Source organism: Microchirus variegatus (assembly GCF_963457635.1).
Source record: "Microchirus variegatus genome assembly, chromosome: 2".
NCBI classification, from domain to species: Eukaryota; Metazoa; Chordata; class Actinopteri; order Pleuronectiformes; family Soleidae; genus Microchirus; species Microchirus variegatus.
In genome coordinates, this window is record NC_139803.1 from 14,799,815 (window position 1) to 14,827,624 (window position 27,810).

The following is a 27,810-nucleotide window of genomic DNA, read 5'->3' on the forward strand; positions in this document are numbered from 1 at the left end:
AGCGGACAGAGTTTACTCGAGGTTAAAAAATGAATAGCAAAGTAAGTACCTGTGTACTGTCTGTCTGTGAGGAATATATCCTCTCTTTTTTTGAACAGACAGCACAACACTAGGGTTTCCAAATCCCTGTTTACGATTCATTCCAGCCAGTGATAGTAAAAAAAAAAAAAAAATGCACGCAAAACTCCAGTACAGTCTGTGTTTCCTTTGACTGAATTGAGACGCTTTCTCCGCTCCTGCCAAGAGTCTGCAGAAAAACAGGAATGTTTTGTCTGCAGGCCCCCAGAGCTTCCAGGTTTTTCGGAGGAGGAAAGGGAATGGCTGAGGCAGATGAACTGCTGCTGGGCTTCTTTATGCACCTTAGCCACCTGACCGTGGTGGAGCAGTGCCTGAGCAGTGCCTGAGCAGTGCCTGCTTGCGGTGTCGGCTGCATGGCCCCTAAATCATAGACTGTCCCTGCTGAAGGGATTTATCTAGCAGCTACCAGAGAACACAAGCAGACCTACCATGGCCCCGGCAGCAGAAGTACCAATTTAAGAGCTTCAGTATGATATGACAGTGCAGCGGTGATGACAGGCCGCGCTCTGTTTTTTACCTTTTATCCCACAGAAAACACAGCGAGAGTGGTGAGCGCTGCTCTTTAAAATAGGAAGTGCAGCACCATAATGTTGCCGCTGCGGCGGTGGCGGCGGCGGCGGAACGCCTTGTGTTTTGTTGTCTGAGGCAGATCGAGTCGCCGCTCGATACAGTCAAGCGTATGCCTCCCCTTCTGTAATTATGAGCCAAATATATTTTAATGAGGAGCGATGTGAAAATACATGTAGTTTTGCGCCGAGACATTTTCGAGGATGTTTCTTTTTTTTCTTTTCCCACTGGCGCCCAGACCGAACTGCAGTAGGTGGACGCTGTAGAGTTCATTCATCGGACTCTTCTTTCTGAGGTGGCACAGCTCTGTGAAAATCAAAAGCCCGCCTAGAACACAGAGCAGCAGCCTCGACTCAACTTTACTTTGTTAGTGTCTGTGTTTGTACTGTATACACGCTGTATCCAAATGGGACCGGTGATTTATGTGTATATATACCATGGAGACCCGTATGACTGTTTATATAGACGCGCTGAGTGTTGCGTGGTTGTCGTGGCGTCTCTGGAGATAAGCACAGTTTGTCATGAGTTTAATAGGGCTATTACAGTTGAATTAAAATTCAGTCACTATGATAAAAAAAAAAAAAAACAATATTCAAATGCTAACAGACCGAACGTTCAAGTATCTTGTCTTGAGCACCAGCCAAGGGCATTCCTAAAATTCAACACCAAAATGTTCCGAAAACAAATCAGTTGATTTGAATTTGTTACATAAGATGGTCCAAATATCTATGTAATTATATTTATTATAATAGGACCCTCAGATCCTACGCCATCAGGGTGTAACTGTCTTAAACTACAGGGTGCAGGATGATCATCATTCGCCTCAGATAAGTGCACCAAAATAATAGCAGCAGAAAGAATTTAATACAGTTTAATTGCAGCGAGTCGTGCCGTTTGACATAAGAAGAAATTGTTTTTGGCTGTGACTGTGAGTAAGATTTGCTGTTTTACTGCAATCATCCCTGCATGTGAAGAATATAACGAGTGGAGAATAATTTAGAAAAAAGGAAGCATTAACTCAGGCTTCAGGTTCAGGTCTTCAAAAGTTCAAAAGTTTGGGGTCACTTAGAAATGTCCTTATTTTTTTAAGGAAAAGCACTTTTTTTCTCAATGAATATAACATGAAATTAATCAGAAATACACTCTATACATTGTTAATGTGGTTAACGACTATTCTAGCTGCAAACGCCTGGTTTTTAATGGAATATGTACATGTATAGGTGTATAGAGGCAACCATCTCTCCAGTGTTCTAATGGTACATTGTGTTTGCTAATCGCGTTAGAAGGCTATTGGATGATTAGAAAACCCTTGTGCAATTATGTTAGAATAACTGAAAACAGTTTTGCTGCTTCTTTGGACTAAATTTTCTATTCATTTTGCAACTCTTTTGATGAATTGTACGTTTTTATGGAAAACACAAAAAAATAGTATAGGTGACCCCAAACTTTTGAACGGTAGTGTATATATAGTTGTTTTGTTTCATATAACATTGACATTCTGATGTAATGTCCCTCTGAAAGTCATTTGCAGAATACATGAAGTGTAATTTACTTGTCTACCTTTGACACAGAAAGCAAACATAGCAATCATCCCATTAAAAATGAACCCTCAGTTTTGTGCTCTATCTGATAATAGTGTTGAAATAAAGCACGGACCCACACACCTGCACGCACACACACACACACACACACACACAGGTCATAAGAGAGAGTGGCGTTCCAAAGGGCAGCAGTGTTTACCTGCCCACTTGAGTGGATTCCTCAGCCTGCTGGCTCAGACGCTGAGGTAGAGGCTCCGGTGCCTGTGTGTCTACTGTCTACACTGGAGGCATTCTTAGTCTGATATCGCTGCGGCGGCGCGCTCAACAAAGATGTTGAAAGGCCATATTGAGGCAGGGGACGAGGAGCGGATGGGCGACGGAGAGCGAGAGGAGGGAAGGGGAGTTTGAGGAGCGAGGCGGACTCGCCTCGTAAAACTCTCTGTCGTCGGCCGGGCTGGAAGTGTCGTGCTTGCAGTAGAGAGGGGGGGCGTGTGGGGGGCAGTGCAGGTGTTAACGCCTGTATATGTTTGTGTGTGTGTGTGCGCGCGTGTGTTGAAGTCAGTGCATCTGTGTTCGAGTGATAAAGAGTGTTGTGTTCAGGCTCGGCTGTAAATGCACACGTACTGCACATGCTCGTGTTTTGAGGTCACATTCGTGGCACTGATGACAAACTTATCCCAATTTATTGTTCTCTGTTTAAAATCGTGCTTCTCGGCTGATGACACACTAGGTTTTTTTGTGTGTGTGTGTACATGTATTTTTATTTTTGTGAGGTCCAAAAAACTTTTTTTTGACCTTGTCCGGACATTTTGACTGGGCCCCACAACTTTAAAAGGGCTTCTTTCAGGTTTAAAACCTGGTTTTAGGGTTAGTGTTCGGTTTAGGCACTTAGTTGTGCACTCTGTGGGATCTTTTCTGGCATAAACACTGACCTTGTCGGGACCTGTTGTCCTCATGTAGACCAAAACTAATGGTCCTAATGAGGCAAATACGATTTCAGAAATGTGGTTTGGTTAAAGTTACAGATTAACTGGTCATGGTTAGTGTGAGCGGTAATACTTTGTTTTAGGCTGATGCAGTGTCCAGCAAAGAATAGCTGTGTGTGTGTACAGTACGTGTGATAGAGAGATGGAACGACTTCAAAGCGGCGCGGCAGCATTCTCTCAGCTCGGCCTGTTTACACTGATCAGTGGAGTCTGCATTCCTGCGTCTCATTTTTCCACGGCATTCCACAAGGAGCTCCGTGCTTCTGGCTGCGTGCCCAGCGACGTTCGCTAGCCCCCCACCACCACCTCCACCCCTGTCCATATAGCACTGCTCATGCATGCTCCATATGCAACTGTGCGCTCGATTCATGCCGTTAAAAAAACAGCACACGACCCAAGTGGGACCCGGAGCGCTCGGCTGAACGGAAGGATCCATGCACCAAAGCACCGCAGGGGGGCGGAAGATTCTGCCTCCCAGTCTTCCACTCGTTCCCTGTTTCAAACCCCCCCCCCCCCTTACTGATCTCACTGATGGATTCAGGTAGATATCCAGATGTGCAAAGTGAGAGGCGGTCTCTCACTGATGTTTCGACAGAAACGTGCGCTGCTTTGTTTTGAGAAGCTCCCACAGCGTTCCATGGCAATAAATCAATGCCTGCAGAGCCAAAAGTGAAATATAGCGTCGAAAAAGAAAACAATTACCCTGCCAATTACAAGGTGTGTCGCAAGCAGTCAGCGGCCACATCAGACAAGTTTACTGCCGATGTTTTCAGGACTGTTTACTGGCGGCGTTGCTAAGGATGCCACATGTGTTTGGCCCCGGCAATAAGGTCACATAAACATTTGCAAAGAGTAAAAATAACACATAAAAGCCCTTAATTTAGCTGTTGTGTTTACTTGCTCTTTTCCTTTATGACTCCACTTCTCCGACATCGGGCCACAGGTGATTATGGGATTCCCTGTGGGATGCAATGGCAGGATGGTGGCAGACACTGACTCCTTTTCATGGGATCATCCACTGGATTTAATTAGAGATCTTCCATGCTACATGCTGACTACCGCGCAGCAAAAACACCCATCTAAAAGAATGTTTTCATCAATTTTTCCGACCTCTGAAGTCTTGAATACCTATTGTGACACACTTATTTACTATGCTCCGGTTGCGTAATCTGATTGACGGTATTTTATGATATCCTCTTTCCAGGAAAGCTGGCTGAACGTGCAACAACACGACGCGTGGAAATCTTTTTGCAGTGTATAGAACGCATACACACTTGGGGACAGATGTTAAAAGAATCAAGTGTGAGGAGGTAGTTATAGGCAAAGTCATTTTTGTCTGTCATTCGTTCAGTGCAGATGGGAGGATGGAAATGCCTCAGAGGGCATTTCAAGAAAATGATTTATGGCGTCAACCCCAAACAGAGCTTTCGGTTTCTCTGCAGCTGTTTACATTCATTTCATTTGAACTGTGCGCACAGCAGCCAACAGGTGAACCCCACCTGCTGCCTGCTTGTGGACGGTATACATACCAGAATTTGTTGTATGAATGTCTGTAATTAAATCAACTTAAAAGCAGCAAGTCCATTTTGAAATAGCACTCAAAGTATATATATAGCAACATGTATAAACATAGAGATAATGCTTAGATAATGTCAGGACCAATTACATCAGTTATTCTTTAATCATTTCTCTCTTGAGGTTACTTTGTTTCGTGTCTTGTTTTTAATGTCTGCTGTGTAGTTGAACAGCATCTGGAGCTTCAGACTGTCTCTGTTCTCACATAGAGCTTAGATAAGCTAGGATAAGGCTGGGCCTCATTTTGGAACTACAAAAGCGAGAAAAAAGTCATGATGGGGTCCGGGGGGGAGGGGTGTTAAACAACCCCATCTGCCTATTGTTTTTTTATGTTCAGACGTGTGAAATTAGGGCACCTGTTTAAAGCAACCAGTGAATCTCTCCTGGTTCTCGTCGCTGTCTGTGAAGTGACTTTTCAGCCTACTCCAACATCAGTTAACACCAAGAAACCTTGCAGCATTGTGGTGTGGCAGCATTCTATAAGGTAGCCTGTCCATCTACACTCTTAGAAATAAAAGTGCTAAGTAGAACCATATAAGGATATTCGGCTTGTCTTCATAGGAGAACCCCTAATTAGCTCCAGGTAGAACCTTTTTTATCAAGTTCCTACCTGGAAACCTTTTGGAGGATTTCACCAAGAACCCTTTGAAAACCCTTTATTCAGGAAAGGGGTTTTAAAGGGTTCTCTGGATCAAAATGGTTCCAGCCCTTGTAGAAGGACACTTTTGGAACCCTTATTTCTAACAGTGTACCACTTTGGAATAGTTGGTTGCACAGCATCGGTTCGTAACCTTTTTGGACCGAGTCCTCAGCTCCACGCCGATCACATACCCTGGTATATACAGTACAATTGTATTTCTTATTTTCCTACCAGTGGAAGCTTGCATAGTAGATGCATTCCTGCTTTAGTCAATGATATCTTAAGAATATGTTATTTTCAGACTCTCCCACATCAAATTCCATATAGAACATCTGTGTTTTCAGCCCACGTGGGACATGCCTCATTTGGTAACTTTGCACCACTTACATAAATTACTTCAAACACTGAAGTCACAAAATGACACAACTTATTATAGGTGCAACAGTGCAGTAAAATTACTTTTATAAAGCATTTCAATTTTTAGTCAGGAAACAAGAAAAAGTGGTGAATTTGTTCGTTCAGTGAGTGCGAGCTTCCCTTACTCAGGCTGCTCCTCAGCACTGCAATCACATACTGTATGTATGGTGACATTAGCACTGAGCATGACCATACCTCAGTATGACCACCATTATAACCACACATCAAAAAACCTGATCCCTTTTACATCTCTATTATGTCGACATGATGTCAGCTCAAAAACACCACTTTTCCTATTGAAAGCCTTCAGCTGTGCCAGTCTGGCTACCGTCCTCTTTCACTGAAGGACAGAGTTTTAACGTAGACTGTCTTTTTGATGCATTGAGATATTTATACCAAAGTAAACATTGCATTAAAAGCAGGTGATATGAATTATAATAATATAAGCAGCGATATTAGCTTTCAACTCAAATTTATTTATATAGCCCACTATTACAAAACACAGTTTGTCTCACAGGGCTTTCACGAGGTTGGTAACATCCTATTTCCTTAGACCCTCGACCAGGGTAAGGAAAAACTACCAGACAATACAGTTCCGATAGTACTAAATGATATTGTTTTTGTTAAAAGGTTAAAAGATCCATAATATTCCAAATAGACCATTTGGTTAAATTACTCATGTAAAAATAAGAAGTCCGTAAAATTAACGATGTGTACCAGAGTATTGTAGAGGTAATTTATACTGTAACTGTCAGAAGTGGTCTCCAAAAGTCTCCCTGTATGCAGTACTTTAGTTTCACATACAGTGTTACCGTATGACACACAGCGTGTCCCTCCTTGTTTGTTCTCGTCATATTTCCCATTCGTCTCTCTCTGTGTTTCTCTTCGTCTCTCCTTCTCTAATTTGGAGTTCCTGTCTGTAAACGCCCTTCCTCATTCCCCCCCGGTGCCTAATCTCTTTCCATGTGGCTGACCTTAAGCTCCCATCCGTAAGTGATTGACACGTAGAAAAGTGTGGGTTTTCTCATTGACTGATGTCGTGCAACCTGAGAGAGGTTGCGAGTCGGCCTGCGGGCCGGGTGCAGGCCGAAGGAAGCCTGGAGGACGTGTGATGCGGCTCCCGTGTCGACTGGGAAGAGGGATCACTGCAATGCTAACAAACTGCAGGGTTACCAAGCCACTGACTTGTTATGACAGGGAAGTGCTGTGTTTATGTTTAACTCAGAGCTTTGAAATGTATAGTGTAGCACTTGCCCGAGGCTGATGGAGTGGCCCTAGTTATTAGTTGTGTGTATGTTTAGGTGTGTGTATATGCAAGCATGTGTGTTTGCGTTAGTAAGACCACAGAAACCTGTGCGGGGGAATGTGGAGAGAGCACATGGCGGCGGCGGTGGCGCTCCATCTTTAAACCGTTTCCATGGTGATCCCAGTGCAGCTCTGTCTGTAGTTGAGAGACTTTGAACACCTTGTCACCAGACTCACACAGGTCTTGTGCTGTGGTTGTTACACGAATAATGAAAATTACCTATTGTGTCATACGCTTTGTGGCACAACTGCAAGAGGGAATTTTGCTGAGCTCATCATTCAACTATTTTTATTATAATCCCACGAGGTGAAATTTGATCCCGCCAGGCAAAGGGCACAACGTCATAAAAACAAGCACATAATACCACGCTAACCTCTAATGTGATGTTTGTCTTTAGCATCTGATGTCAGATGGTAGTGATGATTATGATGATAATGATAATTCCAAAACAATTTCCTCAAACAATTTTTCCCAAACATGTTTACTTGGTCTTGTTCTTGCAGCAAATTCGCAAATTCTGTCTGTGGAGGAATTTTCAGCTTCTTTCAGGTTTTAGCTCACTTAGCATAGCATTCACCCTGTTAGCATGTTCTCTGCCTATCCCTGTGAAAGCTGTTTGTTGGGCCCCAAAGAGATATGTGTCTGGTAGCTTGACGTCGTACCAGTGCAACGACAACAGACGACATTCAATGCGACACAACAGATAACAGCTGTTGAGCTGAGACGTCAAGCTTTGTATGAGAATAGACTGTGGGCGTTTGCTTCGACTTCCATGGGATATTCACACCAATCGCAAGAGAGTGACGTTTTTCTGTCGCCTAATCAGGTGACCGTACCATACCGTTTTACTCTGGTACTCCAAGGGAAGGGTGCCAAAGAATGGAACGTTTGTAACTTGTTATTTTGGTACTATTCCTAATGGAAACACAAAAATAATATGTTCCGTTCCACTTGGTGGTAAAACGTCTATAGTCTTGTCCTTTCAATCCAGTTCAATTTTATTTGTATAGCACCAAATCACAACATACATTACCTCAAGGCACTGTACATAGACAACATTATAGAGAGCAAAGAAACCCCAACAATTCATACAATGAGCAAGCACTAGGCATCAGTGGAAAGAAAAAGACTCCTATTTAACAAGAAGATATCTACGATAGAACCAGATTCAAAGATTTGCAGTCATCTGCCTCGACCGGTTGGGGTGAAAGGAAAAATGGGCGTCAGAAAGGACAAGAGCGAGGTGAGGAAGAGATAGAGGAGAGAGACCAGGAGCAGATCTACAACAATTGTATCAAGTTTAGACAAGACAGTTCTGAATCAGTGATGACGTGTTTATAGAAAGACTGTGTCATTTATGCAAACAGCTGCAGATATTGTTGATACAGAATTATACTGATATCGACTTTAATAATAGCATAATACAAATGGTGATGATATGAGCTGAATGATAATAATAATAATAATAATAGCCTCGTAACTGGATCTGGATCCTGCAGCCTGCAAGACGAGCACATAGACATGACGCTTGTCTGCAGTGAAAGGCTGATAAACTTAACTTCAGGCGGCCTAAAGGAATCACTCTAAAAGACAGCTTTACATACTTAAATAGATGATTTCATATCATAGATTGATAGTTGTCATGGCATGGGTCATAAAGTTTCCTCTTTAATGGGCCAGATCAAAGGGTTTCTGTCCCCTGCAGTAACAGAATAACATTATTTTAAGAGTCAAGGCAAGTATCTGCATTTGAGACACTTTTAGATATGTTATGTTTTGTTTTGTTTTCCACCTATAGGGCATCGTAACCACTCCTCCACTAAATCTAAAATCTTGGCAATAACTGATCAAAACACAGGTGTGTCTGTACCCAGCTCGGTGCATCTCAGTTAAACTCCATCATATATGCACATTACTGGCACGCAATTGCACGTATAAGTAAAAAATTTTGTCTCAAACCTGTAATTTTGTTAAAAATATGCCATATCATCAAAATGTAGGCAGGTTGACTTGTCAGCCGCACGCAGCCTCCCTCTTTTCCACTTGCTGTTTCGACATATCTTGAAGCCGGGTGGAAGTGGTCTTAGATGCAGTTGAGCATGTCAGACGAAGTGCAAATGCAGGTGTCTTAATGTTTTTGACAGCACAGGATGTTGCATATTGCCGGGCGTTGTTGGGGCCTGCAGTACCCACTTTGTGAGCAACATGGAGCCAGGCCAGTAAAAGAAAATTAAAAATCGTCTTATGGTTGGGATATAATTGTGCCCTGGGCCGGATCTGGCCTGTGGGCATTGAGATTGAGATGTGTTCTAATGGCTAATGAAAAGGGCACATTTTCTATGCGGAAATACACAGATAAACAACAAATTTAAAGAGTTGTCATAATCCTAATCGAATATGGTATTCCACCAACATAAGCACTCAGCTCTCTCCTCATTTCCCTTTCTTTAAAATCAGCTCCTCTTCCCTCTCCGGGTTCTTTCTTCTCCGTCTAATCCCTTTATAGAACAGAGACAGTCTGACGGGCCTGGAGTTAGGGCAAAGCGCTGCTACTTAAAGAAAGCGCCCAAGCAAATTTGGGGCTGGTGGTAATTATTTGGGCCTCATTATGGGATCACGTTTCCCCAAGTCATTCTCTGTGGTAACCGTTACTGGATATGGGGCTGACACTGTCAATAAAGCGAGGGGGGAAAGATGACACGCCTTTTGTTTTGACAGGACTAAAGCAGTAATGCGTCCTGTTCGTTTGCATTTGCAAAGAGAAGACGAGAGGCAATGGTCTCCCAGTCTATTTTTCCAGATGCTCCGACAGAGTAAAAACTCTCCGCTCCACTCCACTCCCTTGGCACCGGGCAGTCCGGCATCACTATAACAGCCTTTCATGTAAATCTACTTAGCGTAGGGTCACGAGATAGTGGCCTGTTCAATTGAGGACTGTGGTATGAGGAGTGTGTATCTGTGTCATTTGTGGCACCGAGAGCTGCACCACAAAGTGTGCGTCCAAGCCAGCGTTGCTGAAATAACGGTCCAAGAGCGGATATGATTTTTTTTGAGAAGATACTCACTAGCACTGGCTTTCAGCGCCCCCTGAAGTAACCACTGAAATTCACCCTGCAGGACCACAGAGGGACTGCTTTCTTGGCACATAGTGTAAATGTAAATGTAAATGTACTTTATTTATACAGCCCTTTACAACAATCCTTTCGGTGATCCAAAGTGCTTTACAAGAAATAAATAATTAAAGAGGAAACACATAAAAGTAATTAAAAACAATAAAAACAATAAAATAGTGCAAAATAAAATAAGATAGAATCAGATAGAAGATAAGAAGACAAAAGATAAAAAGACATACATGTGTGCATGTGCACACATACAGTGTGTCCACATGCAAGTACATGCTCAAGTGCCATTAGCAGCAATACATAGCTGTGCTTCCCCCCATTAACCCTCAGTCAAGCTCAGTGTCAGACCTGCCATCGAACTCATCCCGTAACAAATGCATGCACATGAGTCCAATCTGTAAGTGTTGTTCACCAGATCACAGACTCCTCCTAATCTGCTTTTTTTGCTCAAATTGCTCATTTTGGAAAACCACATTTCCTGCGACTAGAAAGTTGATCCTTAATTTGACTGTACATCACTGAATGAATGCATTCATAGCAGTGTCTACTTACGATTGTTTTCATAACTGATTAATCGGTCAATTATTTTCTCATTTAAGCAAGCGCTTGTTTGGTCTGTAAAATGTAAGAAAACAAAAAAAACCTGGGGAACCTGATGTTCTCTAATGTCTTGCTTTGTCCACAAACAAGAATTATTCATTTATTTCTTTGTTATGTGGAGCAAAGAAACTAGAAACATTCACATTTAAGAAGCTGGAAAAGCAGAAAGCTTGTTTTAATTACTGAATAAAACACCAATTGATCGATTATCAAAATGAAAAGGGTTCTTGGTAACACTAATGGTTCCAGTAAGAACCATTTTGATCCAGAGAACCCTTTAAAACGCCTTTCCTGAATAAAGGTTTCTTGTTTGAACCCTAAGGTTCTACCTGGAGCCAAAAAGGGTTCTCCTATGAGGACGAGCCTAAGAACCTTGTATGGTTCTACTTAGAACTTTTATTTCTACGAGTGTAGATGTAGTGTAATATTTGCATAACATACCTCTTTAGGACCTTTTCTGACACATACACTGACCTTTGAAGACCAGTCGTCCTCATGGAGACTAAAAACAGGCCCGAATGAGGCAGAACCCCCATTTCCGAGGAACTGGTTACACTCTTAGAAATAAAAGTGCTAAGTAGAACCATATAAGGTTCTTCGGCTTGTCCTCATAGGAGCATAGTGTTACCAAGAACCCTTTTAAAACCCTTTATTCAGGAAAGGGGTTTTAAAGGGTTCTCTGGATGAAAATGGTTCTTACTGGAACCATTAGTGTTACCAAGAACCCTTGAAAAACAAATGGTTCTAGGTAGAATCTCAGCCCTTGTAATTTCTAAGTGTAAGTTTAGGGCTTGAATTGTTTCGATTGAGCTTGGGGTCAGACATTGACTGGTCAGGGTTTATGGACAATGCGTTGTTTAGTCTGTACACGTGAATGACAGTAAATGAAAATATCATAAGAAGCTCGGTCGAGTAGCTGCACAAACCTGCGTGTTAGAGTTTCAAAAGGAGGAGAGAGAGAGACAAAGAGATTTCATCAGATATTAAGTCCAGACGTGGGAGGCTGAGTCACTCGGTAAATCACAATCCAGGCAACAGATAATACAATCTGTACATTGAGTTTCTGAGGTTTTGTGTGTGCGTGTGTAGGTTGATTCAGTTCTTCCCTGATGTGCACTAACCTGGCACCCTTTCCAGGCCTCGGGGCAGAGCACCGTCTAAAGAAGCCTTCTGCTCTTGTGCCTGAGTCTTGATTTATACTGTTTGATAGAATAATCGCATACTGAAATATGTCTTTCATCTCCTTCTTAACCAATCTGCTTAATTTTGATAATGTTGCTTAGTCAGCCAATAGTTCCTCAGAGACCCTCTGACCTCAGTGACTGGTAATTGAGTGGTGGAGCTTGATGAGAGGTGCAAACCCTTTTTTTTTTTGCTCCCCCACCTCCCCTTCTAACACACTGACATAACTGCCTGGGCCTGGTTCCCTGCTGGCACCAGATGAACTAGAAAACTCTCTTGCTGATTATTGGCAGATGAAAAAAGAAGATCTTCAGGGCTAAGCGGAGGGGAAAAAAAATCTTATTGACTTCTCACCACAGCTACTATTTATTTTCCCTTTTCTGTCCCTGTATTTGTTTTTGAGGCTGTTAGATTCTTGCCTCGGAATATTTTTGGGGTAGTCTTTGATTGAGCTGGAAAGGAATGCCTTTAATCGTGGCTACAAAGAAACCGAGGGACATGTCCCCGTCAGTTTTGCAACAGATCTAGACAGATGAAGAGGAGGAGGCGTAATGAAGGAGTAAGCATTGTTAACAGTCTGTGGGGAACTGTTTGTGTGCCCTGTGGTCACTTGTCCCTGTGAAATGGAGACTCTGTGATTTGGTTTCCCAGGCCCCCTTTTTCTCAGGGCCATACAAAAACCAAAACGAAGACGTTTCAATCTCTCCTCGATGCCATTTATAGTCATAGCATCAGCACATTTCCAAGTCGTAGATGACACCAACGGTGGCACATATCTCAAATAGAAGATAAGGCCTGCAAAACATGGGACCCATGGTCTCTGAGAAAGCCAGAGGAAACTCAGCACAGCCGCTCCTCCTGGGCCTGTTTGGCTCAGCTTTGGGATTATTATCTGCTTTATTAGGTATGATTGCACAGCCCCGTGCATCGACATGTTCAAATATCACAACAAGATTCACACACACACACAATCAGGTAAGCCTTCAAATACTCCGATGGTGTTGTAAAACCTGATTCTTCAGCCCTTTTTCCCAACATTTCCCACAAATCAGCGGAAGAAAAAAAAAAGAGCAGAGGTCATGGCATCAATGAAATTGTGTCATTTAAGGATTTTTTTTTTCTTTTTCTTTGTTAAGGGCCAAGTTTAACTGTAGGCCTCTAATTTTGCCTAGTAAATGCAGGCTGGTAAAGGCAGCTGGCAGCGTAGCACGCGGCCCAGGCCAGAGGTTCATGCTGCTCCTTCCCGAGGGGCTGCCGTTCAGCAAAGACCCTAAACACAACAATCTCAGCACAACAGTCCATCGAGTGCTTGTTTCCTTTTCACTTGCACCTGGGGTACAACCAGGCTAGACGTTACATGTTTATGTTTTTATTATTTTCTCTTTTTGTCTGATGTTCGTCCAAATCTCTTTTAGATAAAGTCATGTGCGCCACCATTGCCATGGTTATGATGACAACAAATAAACTGCAGCTCAGCAGCGTACCAATTTGTCTGTCTATTTTGATTTTATTTAATCTGCGAGACAGAAATAAACAGACCGGGACGACAGTAGCTCAGCAGCAGAGGGGAGACGTCTTTGGAAGGTTGTGGGTTCAATTACGGGGGCCTTGAGCGAGACACTTAACCCCCGCGTTGCTCATATTGAAGATTGTGATAGTTCGTAGGGGTGTGCCAAGTAATCGATTCACATAAGAATCGCGATGTCCCAGAATGGTTTATTTGTGTTACTTATGATATATGTGATATTGCTTTTATGCAACAGCTACAACAATTCCATCTATGCATGGATAAACGTTTAAAACTTTGTTTTTTTGAACCAAAAATCAGAATCAAATCGAATTGTGAGATCGTAAAAGATTCCCACACCTAATAGTTTGCTTTTTTAACTGTTAAATAACTGATAAAACTCCACAAAGGATGAACTTGTTATATTAAACAAGGCTTTAAAACTGTAAAGCAAGCTTAAACATTTAACAAATATTATAAATGATTAATTTCAGTGGTTAACATAGTCGTTTTGACAGCATTAATGGATGTATTTTTCTTCAAAATTACTGAGGTATTCAGAATCTTTCAGCGTACGCCACCTGGTCACTCCACAACTACTCCCCAGGGTACAACTATCAACTGTCCGTGGTATGAAATTACTTGTAATGTCTATTGGTTAAAGTCTGTTGATGTATTGGGTTTTTTTTTTTGGGTTTTTTTTACTACCGCATTAATTTGTCAAACCATTCATACAGCAGCGATATTAACGACCGCGCGGTCAAAAATCAGCCGCACATATAATCCTCAGCCTTAAGCGTTGGTTTTGGACCCGGCTTTATTTTCCGAGGCTTATGCAGTGCAAATGACCATTAATACACACACGGGGGGAAAAAAGGGCCAGCTAGAGTTAACATTATCATTTCACAATGATCTATCTACTACAGTCTCAGCTTCTGCAGCTGACATGACAGGAGGGCACATGTCACGCCACAGGTGCCGCCACCAGCAGACCGGAGCCATCGGCAACAGCTCGCTACAGTTCTTTAAACAAAGGATTACTTTCTTCAATTATGACCAAAGTGCAGGAAAAGCTGTGAAGAAAGGTCATTAACACACTTGAAAGGACTTGAGTTTCCCAATAAGATTTACGACTGGTGATAGGTTACTGTGGTATGCGAGTCTCTGGCACTTCCACAGTCGCTGCACACAATGTGCGTCACTCCTCCTGATCCCCCGGATTTTTCATTCACTTTTATATTCCCGCCCCAACGCGGTCCCTCGTCTCTCGCTCTCTCTCCCGATCTGCTTGTGACAGACATGCACCAGCCCTTTGCAGCACATTACATCAATTCCCCAGAAGCGCAGGGTGCCAGCTGTTGATGTCACCCGTGGGTCTTTTTAATTTAGGGATTTCCGCTGGGTGAGATGAGGGGGGAGCCCCATGAGCTCAGCCCACAGCCACATGAAGAGGCCCACCGGGGCTGAACTGGGACATGATGGGACTATCCAGGGCAGGGCAGGGCCAGGGTGGGTCCGCTCCGCTGGTGTGTATATATGTGTGCGTGGGTGGGAGAGCGAGCATGCACAGCGACTGCTCGCTGCAGGGTAATCTGTGAGCTGCAACAAGAACGCAGCATCCTACTGGGTGCTGCGCTCACTGATGTCATCTGAGCAAATAAAGTGATACACCGGTGTTTTTCCTTGACTGCAGTCAGTGCAGCCCCCCCCCCCCCCCCTTGTCCCTGTGAAAGCTTGTCTGTGACTCGCAAACACCGCTGCTATCCCTTGAGCTCTTAAATGCAGCTTTTCAGCAGCTCCGAATTTCCTGCCTTTCAGAGGGGGATCAAATGTTCCTTCCCAAAAAACTATCTCTCATTCTTTTAGTCCTCAAGGCTTTGGAGTGGGAGTGAACATCGCCATCCATGTAATTGATTTTTTAGGGCGCCTAAGTTTTCCTCTTGATTTTTACTGGGAAGGAAACGCCTCAATTTAACACTTAAAAAGCATCCATCGAGTGCAACTGTTGTGCTCTAATGGCGTTAAACACCAGTTTTGGATTCTCAATCTTTACTTTACGACATTTTTAAGATCACACACTGTAGGTTGCATCGCGTACATACACTTAGAAATAAAAGTGTGAAGTAGAACCATATAAGGTTCTTCGGCTTGTCCTCATAGGAGAACTCTTTTTGGCTCCAGGTGGAACCTTTTTAGAAAGGTTTCACCTGGAACCCTTTTGGAGGATTCCATCAAGACCCCTTTTAAAACCCTTTATTCAGGAAAGGGGTTTTAAAGGGTTCTCTGGATCAAAATTTCTTACTGGAACCATTAGTGTCACCAAGAACACTTGAAAAACCCTTTCTTCGGGAAAGAAGTAAATGGTTCCAGGTAGAACCTCAGCCCTTGTAGAAGGAGACTTTTGGAACCCTTATTTCTAAGAGTGTAGGGACAAATCTATTTGGGATGAAAATCTACTGAATCGACACGTATACCTTTCTTCATCTAAGTCTTTTTATTCTTCCTGGTCCTTTTGTTTTTTTGGATCCATCACTATTGTCAGCAGGTTTATATTATTATAACTTAATAAACTAACTCAGTATTTGTTGTTTATTTACACTGGCATCCGTGCTTCTTGCACTTTTCTCGAAGGCTGCACACCTTGAACTCCAGCGCTCAAAAATAATAATGAAATGCATTCTTCTCCACGAAAATGATCCCAAAATAAACATCTGTGGTGTTTTAAAATTCTGCAATTGTTCCATTTATTCCCTAACCCTTCTCTCTCTCTGACTCTTCCTTTGCAGTATCACCCTTTGTCTCTGTGCAACACGAGCGAGGATGAACGGCAGGAGAGCGACTTCATCACCATTGTCAAGCTGGAGCACAGAGTTCCCCGATGTCTGCCGCTGCTCGATAAGGTACGCAACAGACGTGGCTTTGGCCCCTTCATGAATTTCCTCTGATTAAAGCTCTCTGAGAAACTTCCCTCCCTGTGACCCCCCCTTCCCCTCTCAGACATGGCAGCAGACAGATACACCATCTTGCCATCTTGTCCCGCTCTCCAGGATCCCTTCCGCTCTTGGATTTAGACTTGAAAGACAAGATAGTTTTAGAGGGGGGAATTATTTGGCAGGGCCGTGATGTTTTGTTCAGGACACTGATCTTTCAGAGTGAGGGCTTGGACAGGAGAGGATGGGCTTAACTCAGCGCTGCTATGTAGCAAGTGGCAGTGAGCCCTGGCTTTGGATGTGAGGCTTTCAAGCACCAGCTGTCACTGGTCCGAGCCCAGCCAGCCAGAGCCAGACACTTGGTGTTCTCCACTTTTGCTTCCCTCTAATATGAACGCAGTCAGAGCTCCATAGAATCCGCCCATAACGGTTTAGATGTATGTGCGACTACGAGAGAGTTGACCTGAATCTCCCTTATGTTTAAGTATTATACCATACACGCTGCTCACTTAAAAGTAGCCGATTTTAAAACTGGTGCTATTTCCCCCCCCCCGTTTTTCAAGTGGTGACAAATTAGCGGGCAGGAGTATAGTTCGCCGACTGTCCTTTTTTTAGCCTGTGTTTTCTTTTCCCCTAATTTAAAGCCATGTTTAGGAGCTGCCCCGCCGTAGCGACGATGCAGAGACATTCCCACACTTCCCCACTCCTTTCTTCTTCCTCCTCCTGTTGCTCTCTCAGTGGGAACCAAATTGGGAGGGGGGGGAGAGGGTTGTCACTCAGGGCTGACTGTAGAAAACAGTTCTGATTAAAGCCTTAATGGCAACACTGTGTTGTCCCATAAACAAAACTCAGTCTCTCCCTCATGCAGAAGAACGCGTGAACAAAAGCCTGCTGCTTCCGAGTGCTTTCTCCCTCCCTGCAGACTGCCTTTGAAATCAGGAGAAGTGAAGGAGGGAGGGAGGGAGGGAAGGGGGGGGGGGGGGCGCTTCCTTGTTGTTTTGGTCGCCTGGAAAGTATGTGTTGTCATAAACTCCACTCCAGCCACCTGCATCCTTGCTTCTTCAGTGAGATTCAAAGCTTTTTGGTCGCGGTGGATTTATTGGGGATTCGTCATGCAGCTGTTGAGGAGTTTGCTCTTGGCCGTTTGAAGACGATGAATCAGACGGTTTGGGATGTGTGGTGCTGGGTCAGTTGTTGCTCTTCGAATGGGACTTGTTTACAGTTTAGTCTGACTTGCAGCCCGCCCCACTGATCTATAGATACTCGGACGGCCACAGAGGGTTCGTGTTGCACCGCGTACACTCAGAATAGACTGTAAACCAAACAAAGCAAAACTGAAAACCTTGAAGGATAATGTTTCATTGTTGTCCTTTGTTTTTATTTTGGTTTTCAGAGTTTCTTACCTCCTACCATCACAGGGAGATTCCCTTTCTGATTCAGCCTTTCTCTCTAATGCTTTGTTTTACTTGGCCAGGTCTCAGTCACAGTATCACTGATCATTTTGAGGAGTTAAAGGTAGATTTTTGTGAGTGAGGGTGTCGCTGCTGCACTCCAATTTTCGTAAGCTCCTGACAATAACCCCCAATTGGCACATGACTGATAGTCACCAGTTGCTGAGAGTGAAATATTCAACTCTCAAAGACAGCAGCTGAAACCCAAAGAGGAAGACGATTTGGCAGAGATCATTGAGAGCACTTCAGCTTCAGTTGAAGTTCAGCAGACATAAAAGGGGGACGGGAGCTCAGTGGTTGTTCAACTGGAAGGTTGTGGGTTCGATTCCCAGCTCCACTAGTCTACACACGATATCTGCTTCTTGTTGTTGATATGGCAACACACACAGGACGTGATGCTGCAGGCTGCTGCTGGAAATCTTTTCGGAAGAAGAGGAGCAGGTGGCGTAAGGGCTATCCCTATCCGATAACAGAAAGCACATTCTAATGCCAGGTGTAAAGGGGGGGCCATAGATGCACTGCATCTGTTGTATGAATGGGTGTGAATGGATGAATGATCAAACTGTAGTGCAAAACAGCTTTGAGTGGTCATCGAGATTAGAAAAGCAGACCATTCGCCATTTAAGTTAAGCCTGGTTCCATGCATTATTTCCCTTGGCATGCGCTTCTCCTGGTGAAAGGCAGTGATGTCACAACCATGAGGGATATTTTTGACTGTACCTTTAAGAGACATTCTCTAGATACCTCAAATTTCTCAAACTGAGTTGCCCTCACCAGCCCTCCTGGTAATATTCCATACATCATTGCTGGTAACTTCTCACCCAGATTCACACGTTTTGGGGGAAATTTCAAATTGGAAGTATCCAAATCTTCAGCTCTCCTTGTGCAAATGCCTGAATCAAATCCCTCCACCACTCCAGCGGTTTTGCATCATTACACAACGCAACACAAGCAGAGGCCACAGCGTTTCCTTTGCCAGCAAGTTGTAAGTGGAAGTGGAAGTGATCCGTGTGCTTTCCACCAGCCAGCCTGGCTTTTCTGTTTATTCTGAAGCCATGGAAATGTTCTTGAAGCTAAGTCACAGAGCAACACATGACTCGATGAGAAAAGGCACCACAGCGGTGCCTGGAGGGCTTCTCTGAACCCTGCACATGAGGCTTACCCACCCCTCTGAATCAGTGATCTCTGTGCTTTGTGAGAAAGTGATCGGACTCTCTGCCACTCAACCTGCAGCTCTGAAAAACAGCATCAGTATGAATCCATGCTTCTGTGAAAACAGGTCTTTGCAGTCATTGAAGTTTTAGCCCGTGTCTAAACTTGTTGACTCTCACAGAAGACCTTGCGTATTGATTCTGCTCCTCTTAGATAAAAAGAGGTTTTGGCCTAATTGTGCAGTAATCCTGTTTTCTTTAACCCGGGTTTTCATTTGTGTGTGTGTGTGTGCATGCATGCTTGTGTGTGTTACTGGATCAAATTACCTCAAACTTTCTCAAACTGTTAGAAAGGTGGCTTCTCACCCGTGTGGCGGCAGGCTTTGCGATCCAAGGAGCATCACTCACGGGGATGAGAACATCCAAACGACACTGCTAGGACATGTTTCGTATTTGTAATATTATTATGCTATATGATCGTTCACATTGAATATGACACCTTCGAATAATAGTTCCAAAACAAGATGATTGTCAGAATACATCCAAAACTAAAAGACAACTTCTAGTAGTAGTTCATATGGTGCCAAACAGCCTGCAGCTTGAAATTCCTTTTGATCAAGTTGAACTGCCACACACTAAATGTGGATCAGTTTTTTCTGTCATGTGTGAAGAGCAGAGGCAAATATGTTTGGAGATTTTGACCATTCTAAACATTATATCCTTAAACATAATCATGTTAGTATTGTTAATGTGACTATGTTGACGTTGGACACCAAGTACAACCAACAGCAAAGTCCTGAATCTGACAAAAAGCAGTTAGAGATCAGGCTTTACTCCACTGTGGACTGATCCCTGGACGACACTCTTAAAAACCCTTTATTCAGGAAAGGGGTTTTAAAGAGTTCTCTGGATCAAAATGGTTCTTACTGGAACCATTAGTGCTACCAAGAACCCTTGAAAACACTTATGGTTCCAGGTAGAACCTCAGCCCTTGTAGGAGGAGCCTTTTGGAACCCTTATTTCTAAGAGTGTAGGAATACATTAGCTTTAATGTAAAGCATGAAGATTCAGTATAATACTTTTTTATAAATGTCTTGTCAATATTCAAACACAAAAGCTTATGAAGGAAGATAATTTGCTGGTGAGCTTCAAGATGCACAGCATCTACACGATGCTGCTCAAAGGATAATTTATTGTCTAAAATATTGCCAAGATATTCATGAGATAGTCAAGTGATCCTGACAGCGAATGGCAGTAAGCTATCGTGCCTTTTCTAACTTGTTACCAATGAAGACAGACCTGTGACATAATGTAAATTACTAGCCAGGCTAGTATTAACTCTGGTGATGATCTTTCTTAAAAAATTGCGTCTCCTTTAGATGAACCAGATGTCCTGCCATCACGGTGTATGTCATTAACCGATTTGTTCTGCGAGTGTGCGATAGTGTGACTACTTCCTGTCACCGCTAATGTATAACGACAGCTGTGGAATGGCACAAAATTTGTCTTTTATTTTATAGAAGTCATACAATTTAAGATACAATAAAACATGTATTTATTTATTTCCTCCACTTGTGCGTGTGTCCAAGCGTGACTACTTCTTGTGACTGATAATGACAGTAAAAATAACGTTTGAAAAAAACGTGTTTTATTTCATAGAAGAATGAGAGCTATAGTAAAAATGTGTATTTAATTATACAAGATACAGATTGTAAGCTAACTGTAGCGTAATGGCAAAAGTTTGATATGAGTAAAAAGCCAAAGTCAGTTCTTATTTTGAAAGCCAGGTTGAAAGGAAATGCTGCGATGTAAGATTATGAAATGAAAACATTGATTTTTCTAAGAATAACTAGCAAAACAAAATGCTAAATCAAAACGTGTATTTATTGTGTAAACATTTTTCTTTTTTTTTTTTCTTTTTTTTTTAAACCTGCCGTAAATTGTTTTGACAGGAAGTCAAGTCAAGTCAGTTTTATCCCTAGTGCAGGGAGCAGTCCTACTTCGCAGATTTGCAGAACAAATTGGGTTTCCGGTACAAATTGGGTAATGACAGTGTCCACACTGTATAATGGACGCTTTGAAGTGGAAGCTTTCAGAACACTTATTATCAGGTCGCCGTTATGATGGGGAAGTGTTTAAAAAGGCATTAAGTTTGTATGCATTCTCCTACTCTATATACAGTACGTAGTTTGTTTCTTGATATCTTGTGCAGCAAATGTTGCGTATTGTACCTTTAAATTAGGGATGACGGGCTATGGACACTGCAGTGTTGTGGCATGTGCTGTAACCATTCTGTCCACTGTGTCTTGTCCTGAATGGCCACTGAACTGAACTTTTGTTTGTCCTGAGGAAGAGATTGAGGACACAATGAGTGACTGAAGACGGAATAACAATATGACATAGTTCTGTACAATACTCACACTACTCGTAAAAACTCGTTCAAACCGTGGCCTAAACTTTCAGGACAGGATAAGTCGTCCCAGGGACAGGAAGTGCTTGAAAACAAGGGAAGCCCATTTAGGGAGGGATAAATCATGGTCCTCATGACAATGTTTTTGTCTCCTCATGTCTGCTTGTCTGTAGGGGGTGACACTGACCTCAGGCTGTTCCTGCCTGCTGTTTTTTAGCACAGACAGGGGCTGGAAACTCTATGGCAGCTGCCTTTGGCTTCTTTTCCTCCAGTGGCCGAGTCCAACATCTCCAGTTCATCGGAGACCAGTTGAGGAGGAGGGACACAGTGGAACATCTGGAAAAAGGGGGATATTTTAGCTTTTAAGAGTAAATGCAAAAAGCAGCAGGTACACAATGGACATTTTGGCCTGTATGAAATGCGTCAGTGTGAGAAGACTTCTGGGTTTCGCTTTGATTTCCCTCCCAAGAAAAGTCATTATTTGCTCGTCAGTGCCAGATAGTTGCACGGTTGTCTTCAAAGGCATAAAATATGACTTTCTGTCTCTTTCTTCTGCGAGTCGAAGCGAGATATGAACATTTGCAACCTTGGCAGTGCCTTGCTAATCGACCGGCAAGGACCATACACCTCTTTAAGTGCTGCATGGACTCTCAGATTAGTCTTTTAATCTTTGAGGCATGCAAAATACACACACGCCACTGCATTTTTTATTGTTTCTAATATGAGACAAACCATAAATCACTCCATTAAAAGTTTGCAAACCACGTGGGGATATTTCAAAATATGTTTTTCTCTCTTCTGAGCGAAAGGTACAAGCCCTTTCTTCCTGTTATCCTGAGGGGTCATATTCTTTATGCTCCCTGTCAGATCGATTTACACTGCTTTGATCATTTCATCTTGAATGCAACTGCTTCAAAAGTGATGTCGAAGTAGCTTTGGGCTTTAATTTGTCAAGCCCTCCCTTTCTATCAAGCACTGACAAGTGTCCCAAATATGTTTTTTTCCTGTTTTTTTGCTGCTTAATGAAAGTGCCTTTCAGACATTTCCTCCCCGTAGCAGTGCATCATTCCTTCTCTCTTCAGTAAAGACGGAACTAACTAACCACACTCCACTATTTGTGCCTGTTTGACCCGGGCAATGCTGTCGTTCCCCCTCCCATTTCCTCTGTTGCTAAAGTTAGGCACTGTCTTAGCTCACCATATCAATGTGAAGATAATCCAGTAGGAAGTGCTCAGCTTTGAGTCCAGCAGCCTAATGACTGCCTTCTTTTCAGTCAGTGTGCTCATTATGGTTCTAACTGTACCCATGATGTAATTTGCAGTTTGATAGCCTGTCTCTGTGGGCTCTTATTTATTTTGTCTGTGTGATAGATGGTGTTCTGACTGCAGAGCGATTTCGCTTGGCCCTTCAAGTTCTCTCTGTGTTCCTTGATGATACAGATAAAAGGGAAGAAACACACATACAATGGGCGCATTTGTCCATATTTTTTTCCCTCTTATCCACTGCACTACACAAGCCGAATGCCTACACCCCATAAACTCCACCCTTGTCATACAGTGGTAACATCAGCTATCTTGTGGTGTAAGTGTTGGCGCTGCATTCTTACGTGTACGACGTGTGTGTGTGGCAGCCATTTCAAAATGATGCCCTTTAGCAATAAAGTTGTGATGCAAATCTGGAATATTAGTTGTAAACTATTCTTTCTTCAACGTAGAGGGGGCAGCAGATCAGAGATCTTCATCAAAGCTTCATTATCACAGAAAATAAATGTTGCCGCACACAGGGTTTTTATCCCTCAAATTGTAGGGAAATAGAATTGTTTTGTTGATTATTCATGGAAATAGGAATTCTTTTCCATTAAGAGGTACAGTTTTGTAAGTTATGCAATTTTTAATTTCAACCGTCAAAAGTTGTGAAGGTTACCAAATGACCTGATCTGTAGTTCCCCACTTTTTGGCACGCTTTTGTGGGAGGTAACTAGCACAGTTGTCTGGCACCTTAAAGGTGGAGTGACACTCTTAGAAATAAGGGTTCCAAAAGTGTCCTTCTACAAGGGCTGCTACCTTCTACCTGGAACCATTTTCTTCTGAAAAATCCTTTCCCTGAAGAAAGGTTTTTCAATGGTTCTTAGTAACACTAAAGGTTCCAGTAAGAACTATTCTTAGAACCCTTTAAAACCCCTTTCCTGAATAAAGGGTTTTAAAAGGGTTCTTGATGGAACCCTCCAAAAGGGTTCCAGGTGGAACCTTTATATAAAGGTTCTACCTGGAGCCAAAAAGGGTTCTCCTATGAGGACAAGCCGAAGAACCTTATATGGTTCCACTTAACACTTTCATTTCTAAGGTTGTAGAAACACTGCAGTTCTTGGTGAACAGAAAGTTGTCATATTTACGTAAAGCAACTGTTTAATACACCAGACAGCGATTTCAAGTCATTTGTTCCAATGCATCATAAATGTATATATTGCTAAGATGAATATAGGCCACTCAGCATCTTTTAAAAGGTCAGCTTAGACTTCATCATGTTTTTTACGCACCAAAAAATGGTAGAATTTATGAAGACTATCTCAAAGAAAGTGCATGACGTGTCAGTGCACCGTCTCCAAGTAAAATATTGTCCTGAGCGATTGTAGCTGGCCCTTTGGGAGTAAAAACCAGCCGCTTCTTTTCAATGATGCTTCTCCTTTGTTAGAAGTCCAGGGACAGGAAAACAAGGCGATAAGTCATGCCTGTTGTCATCACACAAGCAGGAGAGTGGATTCTCACGGGACTCGGCCAAATAATATTTTGGACAAGGGGAAAGTAACTGAACATGGAATGATATCCACATTCCAGCCACCAGAATTACCTTGCTGTTGTGGGAGGGCTTTGTACACACTCTCAGGAAGACTTTGTTGTTGTTATAGTGGCCGTGATTATACAGCTCTGTGTTGTTGCTGTTGTCCAGGTGTCCAGCCTTTACCTCCAAAGTGTCTTCTAATCAGAGGGAAACCTAGTGCCAAGGTCACCAGCTGGGTGTTGTGCAAGTTTGCAGACACAAACCTGTAGACAAGGCTCATGAATTGCAGCCAACTTGCTCAGCAAAATATTTTCAAAGTCTGGCCCACTTAGCCTACCAATAGCCTTTAGCTCACTATGGTTCGGTTTGGCGCAGTACTTTGCGGTTTGGAATGGCAAAGCCCCCTGACTGTACCGTACCATTTCACTCTGGTACCCCCAAGGGAAGGGCATCAAGAATGGAACGGTCTGGGCTGGTTATTTTGGTACTATTCTTAATGGAAACGCAAAGAAATACATACCATACCTTACCAAACCAAACCATTCCAAATAGTGGAAATACGGCTTTAGGCAAGTCTGGATTACATCAGGGTTTTTATCTCAACAAAATATAATACATCATTTTGGTGGTATCAGTATTATTATTATTGTTGTTCTTACCGGTGAAGCATAGAGTCAAACACTTATTAGCTTAGCAGCTAATTAGCAATCATGACACATCTTAAAGAGCCCATATTATACCCTTTTACCCCAAGTTAAACTAGTTCCTGATTCCCTAATGAACATGTCTGTGTCATGCTTTAGTCAAAATATCATAAGGATGAAGCACAATAGCAGTTCAATAACTCTGCCAAAACAGCCCTTTTCAGAATGCTCGGTTTTGTGCCTGGTCATTTACATGTGAATGAGACCCAGGTAAACACACACATCCACTGCTTTCAGGGGAGTGTCGATCTAACTTTCTATCCACAGCCATACTGTCACCACTTATCACCTATTGTCATGCACCGTCGTCCCAACCCCCGCTCCATATACCCCATAGTAATGTCCGTTTACCTGTTGTTACTGCGTTTCACCGTAATGCATAGAGTGACCACGATTTTGGCTTCTTGCGATCATAAAAACATTAGAATCGAAGAAAAGCGATTAATGTGCCGCGCTGCACGGTGTGTATGTGAATTCCTATGCTAGAAAAAGACCTTGAATGCACCAGTGTTACGGCAGCTGCAAGTGACGTGTGTGGATCAATAATGAGGAGAGAACGTGGAAACACGACAGAAAGGTTGCCTTTGGTTGAGAAGAAATGTAGGACAACATCTACATCTTTCTGCAGAGCTTTCAAACGCATGCTCCTCATATCACCGATCCACACGTCACTCGATAACTGTAGGCACTTAACTGGTGCGTTCAAGGTCTTTTTCTAGCATAGGAATTTACATACACGATCAACAACAAAGGGCTTGTGAAGGTTGTGAACATTTTTTTCATAAAAATAAAAAAATATTCACTGGACACACAAGTCCTCTGAGGCTAGAAGTTTGTGCAAAACACTGTGCTCCGCTGTGCAGCCACTCTACCTCCCTCGCCTGCACTCTCGTATTTCACAGGGACAAGGGGGAGCTACGGTGGAGCTGTGAAGTACTCTGCCTGGCGGGGTGCCAACATTCACGGTGAAATGCTTGCTATGTCGTCATTCCGAGGGAGGTTTAAACATCGCATGTTTTATCGCCTATACTTACGCTAAGTAGAACCACTAAAACATGACTGAGTCTTGTTTTTTCACATTTTGGGGACTGGTATGGCCCCCTGAGTCCCAAATATCAGTACTAAAATGATTAAAAAGTTGATTTTGCACAATATGGGCCCTTTAATAAAATGATACAACTACATCTCTAAATTGCATTCACAGATTCAGTAGCGCTGTGTCTCATATGGTGCGTTCTCTTGACTCTAATAGTAGCTCAACAATTACAGGAATGTGTGATTGTGTATATTATTTCCTCCTTTTTGTGTGCTTTGCGTTTTGTAGTTTGTACAAAGAAAAGAAAACAGGTTTTGTGACCTGCATCGAATTCAGTCCTCAGGTGAGCAGGTGGCACACGGAAAGCACAGATGGTCACAGGAAGTAGGTCCTGTTTTCTCACTGGGGGGTTAAGATGGTTGGAATGTTTTTCTGACCTTAAGAGCAACAATGTGAAGATATATGGAAGTGGGATTAAAGGCTAAAACACTTAATGCCACAGGGAGTTAATTGAATTCTGCCACATGCCATATTTTAGCACCGAGGTAGGTCCATCACACCAACGCATTCCTAGAATTTCAAAAAGCACAATTGCTGGCCTAAAGCCGCAGCCAGAGCAAGTACAAGCAATCTGGCTGTTTATACAAAATCAGTCAAAGACATTTCCACCTGGGACATTTGAACTGGTGGAGGATCATAGCACAGAGGGAACTGAAGGTTAGAAAGGCCTACAGGTCTTAGCTAAACAGATGTCACCTTGACCTGCAGCATTGTTGTCGTTCAGCTGTGGTCAGCACTGTCATCGCTTCAGCCGCTGAGGTGTGAGTGATTTGCAGAAGGGTCTGCTCTGTGCTGCACCCCCCCCCCCCACTCACCCTCTCACCTTCAATAGGTGGAACATTCTCTTGGCTTCAAGGTACAAGTGTTACCCCCTTGAGGATATTTTCAGCATAGCATACCCCAGCTGTGGCCACTGTTCTCATCCACATGTCTTGTCGGTTTCTTGCCCGATGCCAACGTCTCTAAGCTAAACATTGACTCTGACTCTGAGTACAGCAAACTGTCCTTCCCACACGTACATACAATCTGGAGGATGTGCCGCTTGCTTTGATATGTAATGTTTTTAGTTGCTGGCTGTCTTTTCCCATGCAGGGACTTGTGATTAGCAGGTTGTTGCTCTCCCCCCTTTCTCACTTTCCTCGCTCTTCCCTTGTTTTGTTTTTTTCTCTCTCACTGAAATGACACTTGGTGCTTTGGACTGGCGACGCATAGTTACTGTCGGGCCTGGCAGGCAATCACACTGTTCTCTGATCCCTGCAGCTCAGTTTGTGTTTGTCTGCAGCATCGCCACAAAACTTTCAACTCACAAACAGTGAGAGATGTCTGCAGTGGCGCGTGGTTTAAAATAGAAGCTGTTTATAACTCATGAGTGTGTGTGTGTGGGTAGTCAGTGGTAGAGCGACTCGTCTTTCAGTTTGAAGGTTGTGGGTTCGATTCCCAGTTCTGCATGCCGTGTCCTTGGTCGAGGCATGTGAATGGGTATGAAAGATGCATGATAGGATACTAGTATCAATGTGAGTCAATGGGTGAATGGATAAATGCAATTTATAAAGCACTAGAAAAACACTATGTAAAGCTAATGTAAAGCTTCAGGCTAATTGGAAACTAAATTGACCGTAGGTGTGAATGGTTGTTTGTCTCTATACTCTTAGAAATAAGAGTTCCAAAAGGGTCCTTCTACAAGGGCTGAGGTTCTACCTGGAACCATTTGCTTCTGAAAAACCCTTTCCAGAAGAAAAGGTTTTTCAAGGGTTCTTGGTTGCACTAAT

At 43.0% G+C, this 27,810-nt stretch overlaps 1 protein-coding gene across 1 annotated transcript in view; it reads left to right on the plus strand.

Annotated features, from left to right (window-relative positions):
• rnf43 (ring finger protein 43) overlaps positions 1–27,810 on the plus strand; it is a gene marked incomplete at its 5' end in the record, with an annotated part of 89,514 nt that overhangs the window by 38,030 nt on the left and 23,674 nt on the right. The window contains one exon of the mRNA XM_083885885.1: positions 16,308–16,421. Within this exon, the coding sequence (XP_083742011.1) occupies positions 16,308–16,421 (114 nt within the window). The remainder of the gene's footprint in view (positions 1–16,307; positions 16,422–27,810) is intronic.